The following is a 13,540-nucleotide window of genomic DNA, read 5'->3' on the forward strand; positions in this document are numbered from 1 at the left end:
CGTGGCTGGGCAATATACTACGTGACTGGGCAATATACTACGTGGCTGTGCAATATACTACGTGACTGGGCAATATACTACGTGGCTGGACAATATACTACGTGGCTGTGCAATATACTACGTGGCTGGGCAATATACTACGTGACTGGGCAATATACTACGTGGCTGGGCAATATACTATGTGACTGGGCAATATACTACGTGGCTGGGCAATATACTACGTGGCTGGGCAATATACTACGTGGCTGGGCAATATACTACGTGGACATGCATATTCTAGAATACCCGATGCGTTAGAATCGGGCCACCATCTCGTCTACAATAAATCTCATTTGCCAAGTGTTTGCCCATTCAGTCATCTGATCTAGAAGGCCTTGTAATATTGTAATGTCAAGGTCAGATTTTAATATCCTACATAGTTTGGTGTCGTCAGCAAACATCCCTGTGGTCCCCACTGCTCCCAGTACAGATCTCCACTGTCCCCACTGCTCCCATAACAGATCCCTGCTGTCCCCACTGCTCCAGGTACAGATCCCTGCCATCCCCACTGCTCCCAGTACAGATCTCTGCTGTCCCCACTGCTCCTGTTACAGATCCATGCCGTCGCCACTGCTCCTGTTACAGATCCCTGCCGTCGCCACTGCTCCTGTTACAGATCCCTGCCATCCCCACTGCTCTCAGTACAGATTCCTTCGGTCCCCACTGCTCCCATACCAGATCCCTGCAGTCCCCACTGCTCCTGTTACAGATCCCTGCCATCTCCACTGCTCCCGGTACCGATCCCAGCTGTCCCCACTGCTCCTGTTACAGATCCCTGCCGTCCCCACTGCTCCTGTTACAGATTCCTGCCGTCCCCACTGCTCCTGTTACAGATCCCTGCCGTCCCCACTGCTCCTGTTACAGATCCCTGCCGTCCCCACTGCTCCTGTTACAGATCCCTGCCGTCCCCACTGCTCCTGTTACAGATCCCTGCCGTCCCCACTGCTCCTGTTACAGATTCCTGCCGTCCCCACTGCTCCCAGTACAGATCCCTGCGGTCCCCACTGCTCCCGGTACAGATCCCTGTGGTCCCCACTGCTCCCATAACAGATCCCTGCTGTCCCCACTGCTCCCAGTAGAGATCACTGCGGTCCCCACTGCTCCCATAACAGATCCCTGCTGTCCCCACTGCTCCCGGTACAGATCCCTGTGGTCTCCACTGCTCCCATAACAGATCCCTGCTTTCCCCACTGCTCCCAGTACAGATCTCTGCGGTCCCCACTGCTCCTGTTACAGATCCCTGCCATCCCCACTGCTCCCGGTACAGATCCCTGTGGTCCCTACTGCTGACTATATCTCATTTAGAGAATGTACCATTTATGCCGACTCTTTGTTTGCACTCGCTATCCTGTGTACACAGTTGCCACGCAATGGCTGTTTAGTATTGTTTGTTAAGAACTGTTGGTCTCCTTTCATGAACTGGTTAAGATCTGGTCTTGGCAAAGTAGAGTCATCGTGTGGCCTGCACCGGCGTAGCGCCCTCACAGTACAAGTCCACGCATCAAGCCAGAATCCTCACTTTCATGTAACGTGCCAGGGCGCAGGAGACAAGTACATCCCCCATGGCTACCACCCCGCGTCATGTTACATCGGCACTGGAGAATCCTGACTGCATGCAGTGTGCGCACTGTGAGGATTCACAAGTCTGCAGTTGCAGAGTGACTGTAGACTTGAACCCCAAGCCTGGAAAAACCCTTTAAATGGTACTTGGCAATGCTCCCGAAAGTTTGGGAGATTCTGAGAGAAAGATTAAAAAAAGATGGACACTCGGAAGACTTTGGAATACCTTGCAAACATCAGGAAAACCTCGGATGCAGCAGTCCCAGAAGATTTGTTTCAAGGAGGTTGCATGGTTGAGGCTTGAAGTGTGATGGCCTAAAGAAGGTGTGACCATGGGGAATAACTTTCAGTGCACACATCACACACTGTATGCTTTATTTATTGGATAGTAATGTGAAGAACTTCTACGCGATAACCACCCTGTGTGAATTTACCCTATTGTTACCGTTCACAGACAGCAAGTAGAAATCTTTAAAATAGAGAACAACTGAAGCACAAAAATGGAAACATAACTTTTCATCCAACATTGAGTAAACGTTCATTGCCTTAATTTTCCCTTTCATCCTTTTTCATAAGAATAACACTCGACAAGCAGTGAAAGCTGAAGTTATGTCTGTTCATAACTGAAATCAAGTTATAGATCTTTACAAAGCAGAAAACCTTTAGTGCAGCGTAAAAGCTGATATTTTATAACTGCAGTGCGGAGGGTCATAAAAATAATAAAGAATGTTTACAAGTCATCAACAATCCAATTGGCGAAAATGAATTTCAGCAAAAAAAAAGAATAATTTCTGCCATTACCAATAACTTATTTCTTTATGAAAATGCAGGTGGAAATAGTGCGAGAAAAGTTTCCTGAAGCCGTATGCTCACAAGCACAATAAAGGGGTTTTCCAGTTAAAATAATGAACTGAGGTGTTACTCGCCCCTCTCAGATCCAGAGCTCTGCTACTACTCTGGTCTTTGTTGACAGGCTGCAGTGTTAATGTCATGATTACAGTGCACGTGACTGCTGCTAACAATCACTAAGCTAAGGGATAAACGGCTCATCTACATCTACTTGCACATGGAAACATGAGAAGCAATGGAATAAAACTGAAACGGAGAAGATACAGATTAGATATTAGAGAAAAAACTTTTCAACAGTGAGGCTGATCAATGAGTGGAATATGCTGCCACGAGAGGTGGTGAGTTCTCCTTCAATGGAAGCCTTCAGAGGCTGGACAGACATCTGTCTGAGATGGTTTAGTGAATCCTGCATTGGGCAGAGGGTTGGACACGAAGACCGTGGAGGTCTCTTCCAACTCTAACATTCTATGATTCTGCTGAGCCCAGCAATTGGCTGTAGCAATCATGTTTGCTGTATTGATGATGTTGCAGCGCCCCAGAGTCCTGGTCGTTGCAGTAATGTCGCTCTTCCACCAGGGGGAGTGATGTTACATCTGATGGCACCAAAGGAGTTCACCTTACCAGGTATCACAGTCACACACACACTTCACATTCCAGTCCACCAGGGGGAGCTAAGGGTTCTATCCACTAGGCCACTCCTCACATAGGGTAAAACTGGTGGGTTGGAAGTTGGACAGAAGCAGACTGGAGGGAGAATGAGAGAGTCAGTCGGAGGAGAGGAGAGTTCCTGGCTGGGGACCGACGAGGAAAGGTCTCCTGGTCGAGCTGGCTGGGGTGATCCCTGGTCAGATCCAGACTGAAGTCTGAGGAGGAGAGAAAGAAGGACACGGAGCTGCGCCTGCAACCCATGCGGCAGCATCCTAAGAAAGGACAAGAAAGGAATTGTGCTGTAGTGAGTGAGAAAAGAAGTCATAGCAACAGGAGTGAAACATCAGTGGGAGACCAGCTAGAAGCAGGCTGCCTCCATCTGAAGCGCAGATCCGGTGGCCGGAACACCGAGGGAGTAATAGACTCTTATATGCTTTACTTCAGAGACCGGCAGGGCAGTCAATTCCAAGTTGGCTGTCCAACCTAAACACCTAAGCAGACACGGTGGCAATTGTGGAGGAGGGGTGTCTCTAGGGTCCCTATAAAATAGCCTCAGGCCACCACCTGTCATACGGGTTTGTCCTATCCATCTGGGAGACAGAGAGAGAGAAGCAACAATAGTGAGGACCTTATGGTAGCTTATGCAAGTAGGGACCTACTACGTTACTGTGCGCAAGGGGAAGGCTATTGAATTCCTCCTGGATAAGGGGGACTTTGGAATTGCCATGAGACCGGCCGGACCCTGCCTACCCTGCGATCCGGCACTCTGGACTGTGGATGCTGAAGCCTTCAGTAAAGGTAAAGAGACTGCACCCATTGTGTCCTCGTTATTCGCCGCGACTTACATCATTCACCATCATCATCTACACTTCTGGGAAGCCCTGGGGAAATACTTCGCCTGTGGGAAGGTATACTATCTAGCTGCCATAACACTACCCCAGAGGACCCCTAAGCAGCGTCGGTCACTCTTACCGAATACCACAGGTGGCGTCACGAACACTACCGTTATCTACTAACTCTACCTTTTATTGGGCGCCCCTCATAGGGCTACGGTCCGGGTCCGTGACCGCCGTGACATCCTCGCTGAGGGAACTGAAGGACCCGGTACCGAGTACCCCACTGCCCTTATGTGGGGGCGATCCAAACTTATCAATGCAGCTCTTCAAGAAAGACTGGAACTGTGGTGAAGAGGCAGCGCTGGAACTGTTGAAGGAAAGTAATGGCAAAGTTTATAATTTTAAGCTAGCAGATGCCAATGGGGATGGAAACCAGGAAACTCTTTATACAAGAAAATCCCTTTCATAAGGGTTTTCCAGCCTAGAACTTAAAGTCTGCAGTCACTCATTGTGTCCTCAGACTTGTGAATCCTCACAGCATGCACAGTGCACGCTGTCAGAATCCTCTGGTGTCTGTGCCAGGGCGGAACGTCATTTGACCGCAAGTATGCAATTTGGATACTTCCGGCCACATTCCGACTAGACATATCCAGACTCGCTCAATTCACTTGTCTGCATGTGACCGCATGTACCGTATATAAAATCACATACTTGTGGTTACGGCAGCGGCACACATGTAAGGGTCCTGGACTCCAACAGAAAGTCTGCAGCAGAACCTTACACCGGCATTTGCCATTCATAATACTGGTGTCTTCTTAAATGGCAAAGGGGCCTTTAATGATGATGATGATTAAGCAGCAATAGGCTACATCACTAGTGCATTGGGCAGACCAAGTAAAAAAATGCTGAAAAATAAATCATGTTAACTACACTTAATGCAGGTTTCTGGAAGTTTGAAGCTATTTAAAGACTAACTAAACTTTTTATCTGATTGATCAGACTTTTCAAAGATACACATTTTTATAATATACTTCATTATTTTCTTTTGCCTCCTCTTCTAAAGACTAGCCTACAGTGCTGTTTCGATTTCCATTCTCTCGCTGCAATGTTCTAAGGATATAAAATAAAAGAATGTTTTAGACGGACAGTGGGTGCCGCCTATTTTACTCATTCTGGACATATGTTTCAATTCACAGAAACTGCTCCTTTAGAAGCTGCTTTCAAATGCGGCTGTTTGGAAAATAGTCTGTGTAACCTAGGGGACTTTCTCTCTGTCAATATGGGATAAGAAGAAAACAGGCTCAGAGGTGAAAGTCCCATATGCAGATTGTTTGAATGCAGTGTACAAATATGCAGAGCAGCAGTTAAAAGCAGCATCTAAAGAAATTTCAACGGGTATTGAAGAAGTACAGAAAAATTTGGGGATGAAGGATATTGTTGACCTGAATTTGTAATATAACTTTTCTGCATACATGCCCATTGTGCTGAAGACTACTGACTCCCGGAAGAGTTGACAGATTTCTCAAACATTACTTAAGTTTCCCAGAATAAGGAATTTTTGGGGCACCCTGCAGTGTCAAGGAGGTGTGCAGTGACGTTTAGACATTGTGTGAGGAAGGTATAGAAGTGGTGTGACCTATAAAAGGGGGCATGGCTGTTACCAAAAATTCTTACAAAACAACCCACCTCACAGATGCCCACTATGAAAAGTTCGCTTGCATGCTTTTCTGAGACACATTGTTAAATAGGTTGTTGTAGTGTCTACTGCTGGTGACTTGTGTGTAAATATCACTGTTAAATACTTATTATACCGCCCCCTGCTGTTCTCCGGTATATAAATATTACTGATGCACACTTATAGCTCCCCTTTCGGTCTGCCTGTGTGTAAAAATTACTATTGTATACTTGTTATCTATGTGACTGCAGACTTGTGGATCCTCACATTGCGAGCACTGTGTGCTGTGTGGATCCTCTGGTGCCAGCACTGGGAGCAGAAGGGCACTTGACTGCAAGTATGTGATTTGTATACATGCAGCCACGTGCCTACTAGACATGTATGGCCTCACTCAATGCAAGTGTATTGAGTGGGGCCAGATACGTCTAGTTGGAATGTGGCTGGTCACATGACCACCCACTCCTGGGGCACGATGTGAGGATTCACAAGTCTGCAGTCACATAGTGTGACTGTAGACTTGTACCCCAAGATCGAACAACCCCTTTAACTCATTATAAAAAGAATAAGTATAATTGAGCTTTATGTAAAACCGCAGATAACACACGCCGAGAGGAGACAGACTATTTTCTGCAACATATGTACACTGCCATCATCAGTGAGCTACTATGTGCGGAAACATAACTCTCGCATTATCACCACACATTTCGGAAGGACTTGTCTCCTGTTCAGCAATATGTCTCCTTTCGCCCCCCCCCCCCCCCTTCCTCCCCCAGCTGTTAGATTTTCGGGTCCTGTATTCAATTATACAAAGCGTTATGTGGCTCCAATTACACAATCTAATTATACAGCACAATTACAAAGAGACGGTGTAGTTTCAATTACACAATGCCTAATAAAAACCATTTCATTAAATGGACTGCCAAGGTTTCGCAGCGCCGACGCGAAGGGCAGTTCTGTGGACTCAGCTTTAAATAGTTCAGCGAAGTATCTGCTTCCTGCTTAGTCAGACGAGTTGCCTGCACTTCACAAATGCCTGCGTAAAGGGTCTCTGCGTATCCTCAGGAACGGGAGTAGAAATGAATTTAATTAATTACCGGCTACTGAACTTTCACTTTGGACAGAGTTATCCAGCAGCGCTCAGGCCAAGCTATCTTCACTAAAGCCTGAGACATTGACATGACCTCAGCTGTTTCTGCCATATAAACTTACTCCTTATTAATAGGCTACGGCCACCTTTTCTACCAACTGATCCAATATATCTAAAATAAAAAATGGAGGCTCTTAGGATAATCAAAATTGCATCCTATCGTGTTGTGTCTAAGCTCCTATACACAAATATGTGTCTCCGTGGCTACAGACTACAAAAAGCAATGTGTAGTCGGATCAAACAGCCATATTTTTTTCCATTGATTCCTTACTTTCGATAATCTACTGAAACTACATTTGCAAGAAGTTTGGGACAGATTAAAGGGAGTTGGACTAGAGAATCACTCTACAAGGGTTTTGCTTTATGGGCATAGACTATAATCAAGTCCTATGTAGTTTGATTGCCTTTAATCTGACAGTTGTACAGTCAACAGATTAGCAAAAAGTAGGGAATCAATGGAAAACAATGTGACTGTAAGATCTGAGTACGTGGAGGTAGTTTATAGCCTGTATCTATTGGGTGTGGCAGCACCGTGGCTCAGTGGCTAGCACTGTTGCTTTGCCCCGCTTGTGGGAGTCCTGGCTTCATATCTCACCAAGGACAACATTTACAACAAGTTTGTATGTTCTCCCTGTGTTTGCGGAGGTTTCCTCCAAGTTCTCCGGGTTCCTTCCACTCTCCAAAGGCATACTGATTGGGAATTTAGATTGTGAGGTATATATATATATATATATATATATATATATATAAATATATATATACTAGATGGCAGCCCGATTCTAAAGAATCGGGAGTCTAGAATCCATATATACTTTATTTATTCAAATGTAAGAATAATACAATTAATAAATAATAGTAAGAAAGAACAAAAATAATAGGCAGTATATGGAGAAAACACCAAACAAAAGTTCAAAATTGGTGTGAAAATGTCACTGAACCACTTCACAACTAAATATATATAGTTTTGGTAAATGGTATTATCATTTTTTTGACGAAATTTGGCAGGAGCTTGAAGAGCAACGTCACTGGGCCCGCCTCCACGCAGTAGAAACTTGCTGTGAGGTAAAAATTAAAAAATCACACCAAAATGGCGGGCGGAGTGTGTCACAGTACGGCACGTTTCTGATTGGTCGCTCGCAGCAGGCGGCAACCAATCAGACACTGGACACTGTTGACGTCACTTATCTCCGGACATTAGCTCCGGACATTAGCTCCGGACATTAGCTCCGGACATTAGCTCCGGACATTATCTCCGCACATTAGCTCCGGACATTATCTCCGCACATTAGCTCCGGACAAAGCCACGGAAGTTGGCACAAATTGCAGGAAGTAGTATTCTAGGCAATTATATATTAGATATATATATATACTGTAATAATATATATCTTTGTACTGTGTTTTCTAGTGGATAGAAAAATATTTAGATTTGAGAGTCCTCAGTGGTTGACCACACCTCTTAATGGCTAACTGAAGCGATGGTAACAAATAGCAAACTTTCAGGACTGCTCATGTCTCTGAGTAGTCTCAAAGCTTGCTATTTGTTACCATCTTCTCAGTTAGCCATTAAGAGGTATCTCTGATGACTCTCAAATCTAAATGTTTTTGCATAGAATAATGTCTTTTTTTTAGCCTTGTGCAGAAACAATCTTTTTGGATATAATACATTAAACCTAATGTTACCCTCTCCCGAAGTCTTCACATTATACACTTTTCCCCTGAGGAAGCCACACTTTTAGGTGGCGATACGCGTGGGGCCTCTCTTTAACATCATGCTGGCAATGGGTTCACACATTCTCTTGATTCCTTGAGTATGTGATTCATCTCTCTCGCTGGTTTGTAACCCATTGGCTTTTCATTACCTTGTTCTAGACGTTTTTTGTGCTCCATGCTTTGCTTTATTGGACATTTATTGTCCATTCCAGTAGTGTTGCCTCATCATTGTGACAGTTGTTCTCCACATAACGGTTTGTCCATTTGGACTGAATGTTTTCTTCTTCTTTACCAACATATTAGGCATTTGATCAGTACCATGTCTTTTTCCTCTTTGATCATAGTTTATGGTTTTCGATCTGTTCATCTTTGATGGGTTTGCATTAATGTCCTTATTTGGTATTATTATACTATTAATCTTTATAGCCATTGTATGTGTTAACTACAAACCAGGGGTGAGTATTTATTTATTCTCCATTATTGTTTTATATATATATTAGTTTAACAGAACTAAACACCCTTAGAACACATGGGTGGATGAGGTAATTTATCTGAACTTATAAGTACTTCCTGAATAAAAGCTCGGCCTGGGACAAGATAAGGACTTTTCCTATAACTACATATAGTAAGAATGACAGGTTGATGGTTGATTATTTTATTCTTTTCACTATATATGTAGCTGGCCTTTTGAGAACATCGCCTTCTTCAACTTTTATTTGTTTATTTATAGACCTGTATTCTTTTCATGAACTTTCTGGTTCATGTTGTTTTTTTGATGTGAAAGTCAGGCAGTCTAGAAACACTGACAAGTGAAATGCATTTGAGGATCTGATCCTAGTCACCCAGGTACCCACTTCAATTGTAGCAACTTTTCAACTCTTGCTAACATTCAGAATGAAATTCGTACTCACAATTTCTCAAGGGAGTTTAATCCAAGAAAAGATCTATTCTTTACAAGAGATATCTTGTTATTGCTGAGAATTCTGTAAAAGAACAAAAAAGAGAAAACTGTTAGCAGAGTAAAGACATTTCTTATTCTTTCTTCGTAGATTATAGCATCATATGCCCACTCCATATCATTCAGCCGTTTGCTCGTATTATGGTAATTTAATACAAAGTTAACCAATGACTCCAATAAAAAAATGTTAGAAAAAACATAAAGTGTCTCTTTATGGGGTTTTCTAAGATCACCCATTAATGTCCTGTTTTTAAGATAGGCCATATATGTATATTAGGATCCAAAGGGTCTTATTCCCAGGAGGGCTGCGTTTATTGTCATAAGATTATGCAGTGAAAATAATAAAGGGGTTGTGACACCTATTCTGATCGATGCAAGCAGAGAAAGAGATAAAGACTTTATGTACAACCTGGGAAGCTGCACAAGAAGACAAATGGAAAACGGGATCACGGTTTTTGTTATGCAATCTGAGAGCATCATGATGTAGAGGCTGAGACTCTGATTCCCATGATTTGAAACTTACTAGGCTGTGTGCTTTTGTTTCAATAAAATCAGTGTTTTATAAGCAGGAGACTATGACTACAGGACTAGGTGTCTCGTGCCTCCTAGTCCACCGGCTCTGTGTAACCCCGCCCCCACCACTGATTGGCAACTGTTTGCCAATGCATAGTGTACATAGGGAGCTGCCAATCAGTGGTGCAAGAGGCATACAAGGCTCAGCATTCAGATCTCTAGATCTGCAGCAGAGAAAACTGTGATTGTATCAAAAAGACAGAATGCAGACTACAAAGTGACACATTGCTGGCGTCAGTTGTCTGTCTCTACATCATGCTGCTCCCAGATTACATAGCAAAACCCTGCTGATTGCTTCTCTATAAGATTGCTTGTGCTTATTTAATATATTTCTGTGTTGCTTTAACAACCTCCCAGCTCCACTTCACATAGTGTGCCATAGTATGCCAACATAGTGTAGTGTTTACCATAATATAAGTTGTGCTTTGGCTGATGCAACCGTATTGTGATAGATAGAAGCTGCACTGTTGATTTGGAATCATCCAGTAACTATAGGAGTTATTAAAATGATTAGAGCAGACAGGGAGTGGTCAGCCCCAAGGGATGCTGGGAAAGTTGTTATTGTGTCCTGGACATCCCAGAGCAAGGTGTGTGTTAGAGAGTCTTATGTAAGACTGAAGTCAGACAAGCTATATACACCAGTTATTCCTAGGAAGAAATTACTGTAATCATAGAAGCAGTGAGGACAGCCAGGAGAAGCTTTATTACCTCAAGATAGAAGTGAGAGAGCTTCAGCACCGGACTCATCCCCCTCCCTCCCTCACTGCATGAAAAAGGTACAGTTCTGCTTAGGCTGTGTGTGAACAGAAGTTATCTGTAAAGAGATCTTAATATATGTTGATGGGACATTGAATGAAGAGTAGTAATACTGTGTGAAGCTTGAATAAAACCCTTGTGATCAACGTCAGCTCAGAACTGTGTCATACCTGTGTGCCTATAAACCGCTACCTCTACTATACTGTGAAGAGTTATGATCAATGGTAACACTTCCCCAGGATCCCAAAAAGACCTCATGTTTCCTTCGTATCATCCTTATATCCTGAGTGAGGTGCCTGCAACATTTTGCATCATCTTGGTTGAGGTGGAGAAGGCTGACTTTAAGTCTCATCAGGATACCTTTTATGGTACCATGCTATCCTACATGTCTGACAGCCATTCCATTCCAGTGTCAGTTGAATTCCAGCCAGAGTACACCTCACTCTACTTAATGTGCTTCTGATTAGGTGATCACCTGAACCAAATCTTATTTAATGAAGGAAAGTATAAAAAAAACCCTGCTGTGGTGTTCACAATCCTCTTGCAATAAGCTGGATGGCAAAACAAGTACTAGCAATATCCCAAAAGTAATAGGAATGAAAAAATAACTTTTAACAATGCCAAAGGAGTTGAAAAGAAAAGTCTTGAGTGAGGAAAAGAAGGGCTCATTTTTGGCTTTATTAGCAGTCTGACAGAGTGAGCGTCATGTTATCTCCATCCTTAAAATTTCTAAGACGGCAGTCCATTACAACAAGGTCAAGCAGCAGACATTGGGGACAACGAAGCTACAGACCGGCGAAAATGACTCTCCACTGATCAAAATGACAGTCATCTTATTCAAATGTCACTCAGCAACTGCAGGATGACATCAAGTGACCTACAGAAGGAATGGCAAATGGCAGCTGGGGTGAAGTGCACGGCAAGAACAATTCATAACGGGCTCCTAGAGGCAGGGCTCAAGTCATGTAAAGCTAGAAAAAGCCTTTCATCAATGAGAAGCAAAGGAGAGCCAGGCTGAAGTTTGCCAAAGTTCATAAGGATTGGATCATAGGGGACTGGAGTAAGGTAATCTTCTCTGATGAGTCTAATTTTCAGCTTTGCCCAACACCTGGTCATCTAATGGTTAGACGAAGTCCTGGAGAGGTGTACAAGCCACAGTGTTATGCACTCACTGTGAAATTTGGTGGAGGATCGGTGATGATCTGGGGATGCTTCAGCAAGGCTTGAATCGGGCAGATTAATCTTTGTGAAGGACGTATGAATGAAGCCGCATACAAGGTTATCCTGGAAACACAGTTGATTCCTTCTGCTCAGGCAATGTTCCCCAACTCTGAGGACTGTTTTTTTTCCAGCAGGAAAATGCTCCATGCCACACAGCTAGGTCAATCAAGGTGTGGATGAAGGACCACCACATCAAATCCCTGTAATGGCCAGCCCAATCTCCAGACCTGAACCCCATTGAAAACCTCTGGAATTTTTGTACCAGGCGTGGCATAAGGTCACCCAAAAGCAGTGTGACAGACTGGTGGAAAGCATGCCAAGACGCATGAAAGCTGTGATTAAAAATCATGGTTATTCCACAAAATATTGATTTCTGAACTCTTCCTGAGTTAAAACATTAGTATTGCTGTATCTAAATGATTATGAACATGTTTTTTTTTGCATTATTTGAGGTCTGCAAGCAATGCATTTTTTTTGTTATTTATTGCTTGGAACTTCGGAGACATGTCAGTAGTTTATAGAAAAAAAAGAATTTACTTTTTACTCAAAAATATACCTATAATGAGTAAAATCAAACAAACTGAACATTTTACAGCGGTCTCTTAATTTTTGCCAGAGCCGTATATACTGTACATCTATATATATAATTGTCTAAGGGTTTTTCCGTCTGTCTGTCTGTCTGTCCTGGAAATCCCGGCTCTCTGATTGGTCGAGGCCTGGCGGCCTCGACCAATCAGAGACCGGCACAGCATCGACGTAGAAATCCCGCGTCTCTGATTGGTCGAGGCCGCCATACCTCAACCAATCAGCAACGGGCACAGCGACGATGATGTCATAAAGGACGTAGACATCTCACGTTTCTGATTCAGCGACGGGCACAGTATCGACGTAGATGTCATAATGGTTGCCATGGTGACGATGATGTCATAAAGGTTGCCTCGACCAATCAGAGACGGGCACAGCATCGACGTAGAAATCCCGCGTCTCTGATTGGACGAGGCCGAGAGGCCTCGACCAATCAGCAACGGGCACAGCGACGATGATGTCATAATGGTTGCCATGGCGACGATGATGTCATAATGGTTGCCATGGCGATGATGATGTCATAAAGGTTGCCTCGACCAATCAGCGACGGGCACAGTCTGCTGCGAATTCTGGAATCATCATTGTCCATATACTACGGGGACATGCATATTCTAGAATACCCGTTGCGTTAGAATCGGGCCACAATCTAGTCTATATATATAATTGCCTAAGGGTTTTTCCGTTTGTCTGTCTGTCTGTCTGTCTGTCCTGGAAATCCCGCCTCTCTGATTAGTCGAGGCCGCCAGGCCTCAACCAATCAGAGACGGGCACAGCGACGATGATGTCATAATGGACATAGACATCCCGCGTCTGATTGGTCGAGGCCGCCAGGCCTCGACCAATCAGCAACGGGCACAGTATCGACGTAGATGTCATAATGGTTGCCATGGCGACAATGATGTCATAAAGGTTGCCTCGACCAATCAGCGACGGGCACAATCTGCCGCGAATTCTGGAATCATCATTGTCCATATACTACGGGG

The 13,540-nt window shown here is 43.9% G+C and overlaps 1 protein-coding gene across 2 annotated transcripts in view; it reads right to left on the reverse strand.

The window, feature by feature from the left end:
- ADGRA1 (adhesion G protein-coupled receptor A1) overlaps positions 1–13,540 on the reverse strand; it is an 873,399-nt gene that overhangs the window by 784,924 nt on the left and 74,935 nt on the right. For both annotated transcript variants that reach the window (XM_069753826.1, XM_069753828.1), the window contains exon 2: positions 9,376–9,447. In XM_069753826.1, coding sequence (XP_069609927.1) covers positions 9,376–9,447 — 72 coding nt within the window. The remainder of the gene's footprint in view (positions 1–9,375; positions 9,448–13,540) is intronic.

This window comes from Ranitomeya imitator, chromosome 2 (assembly GCF_032444005.1).
Source record: "Ranitomeya imitator isolate aRanImi1 chromosome 2, aRanImi1.pri, whole genome shotgun sequence".
In the NCBI taxonomy this organism is placed as follows: domain Eukaryota; kingdom Metazoa; phylum Chordata; class Amphibia; order Anura; family Dendrobatidae; genus Ranitomeya; species Ranitomeya imitator.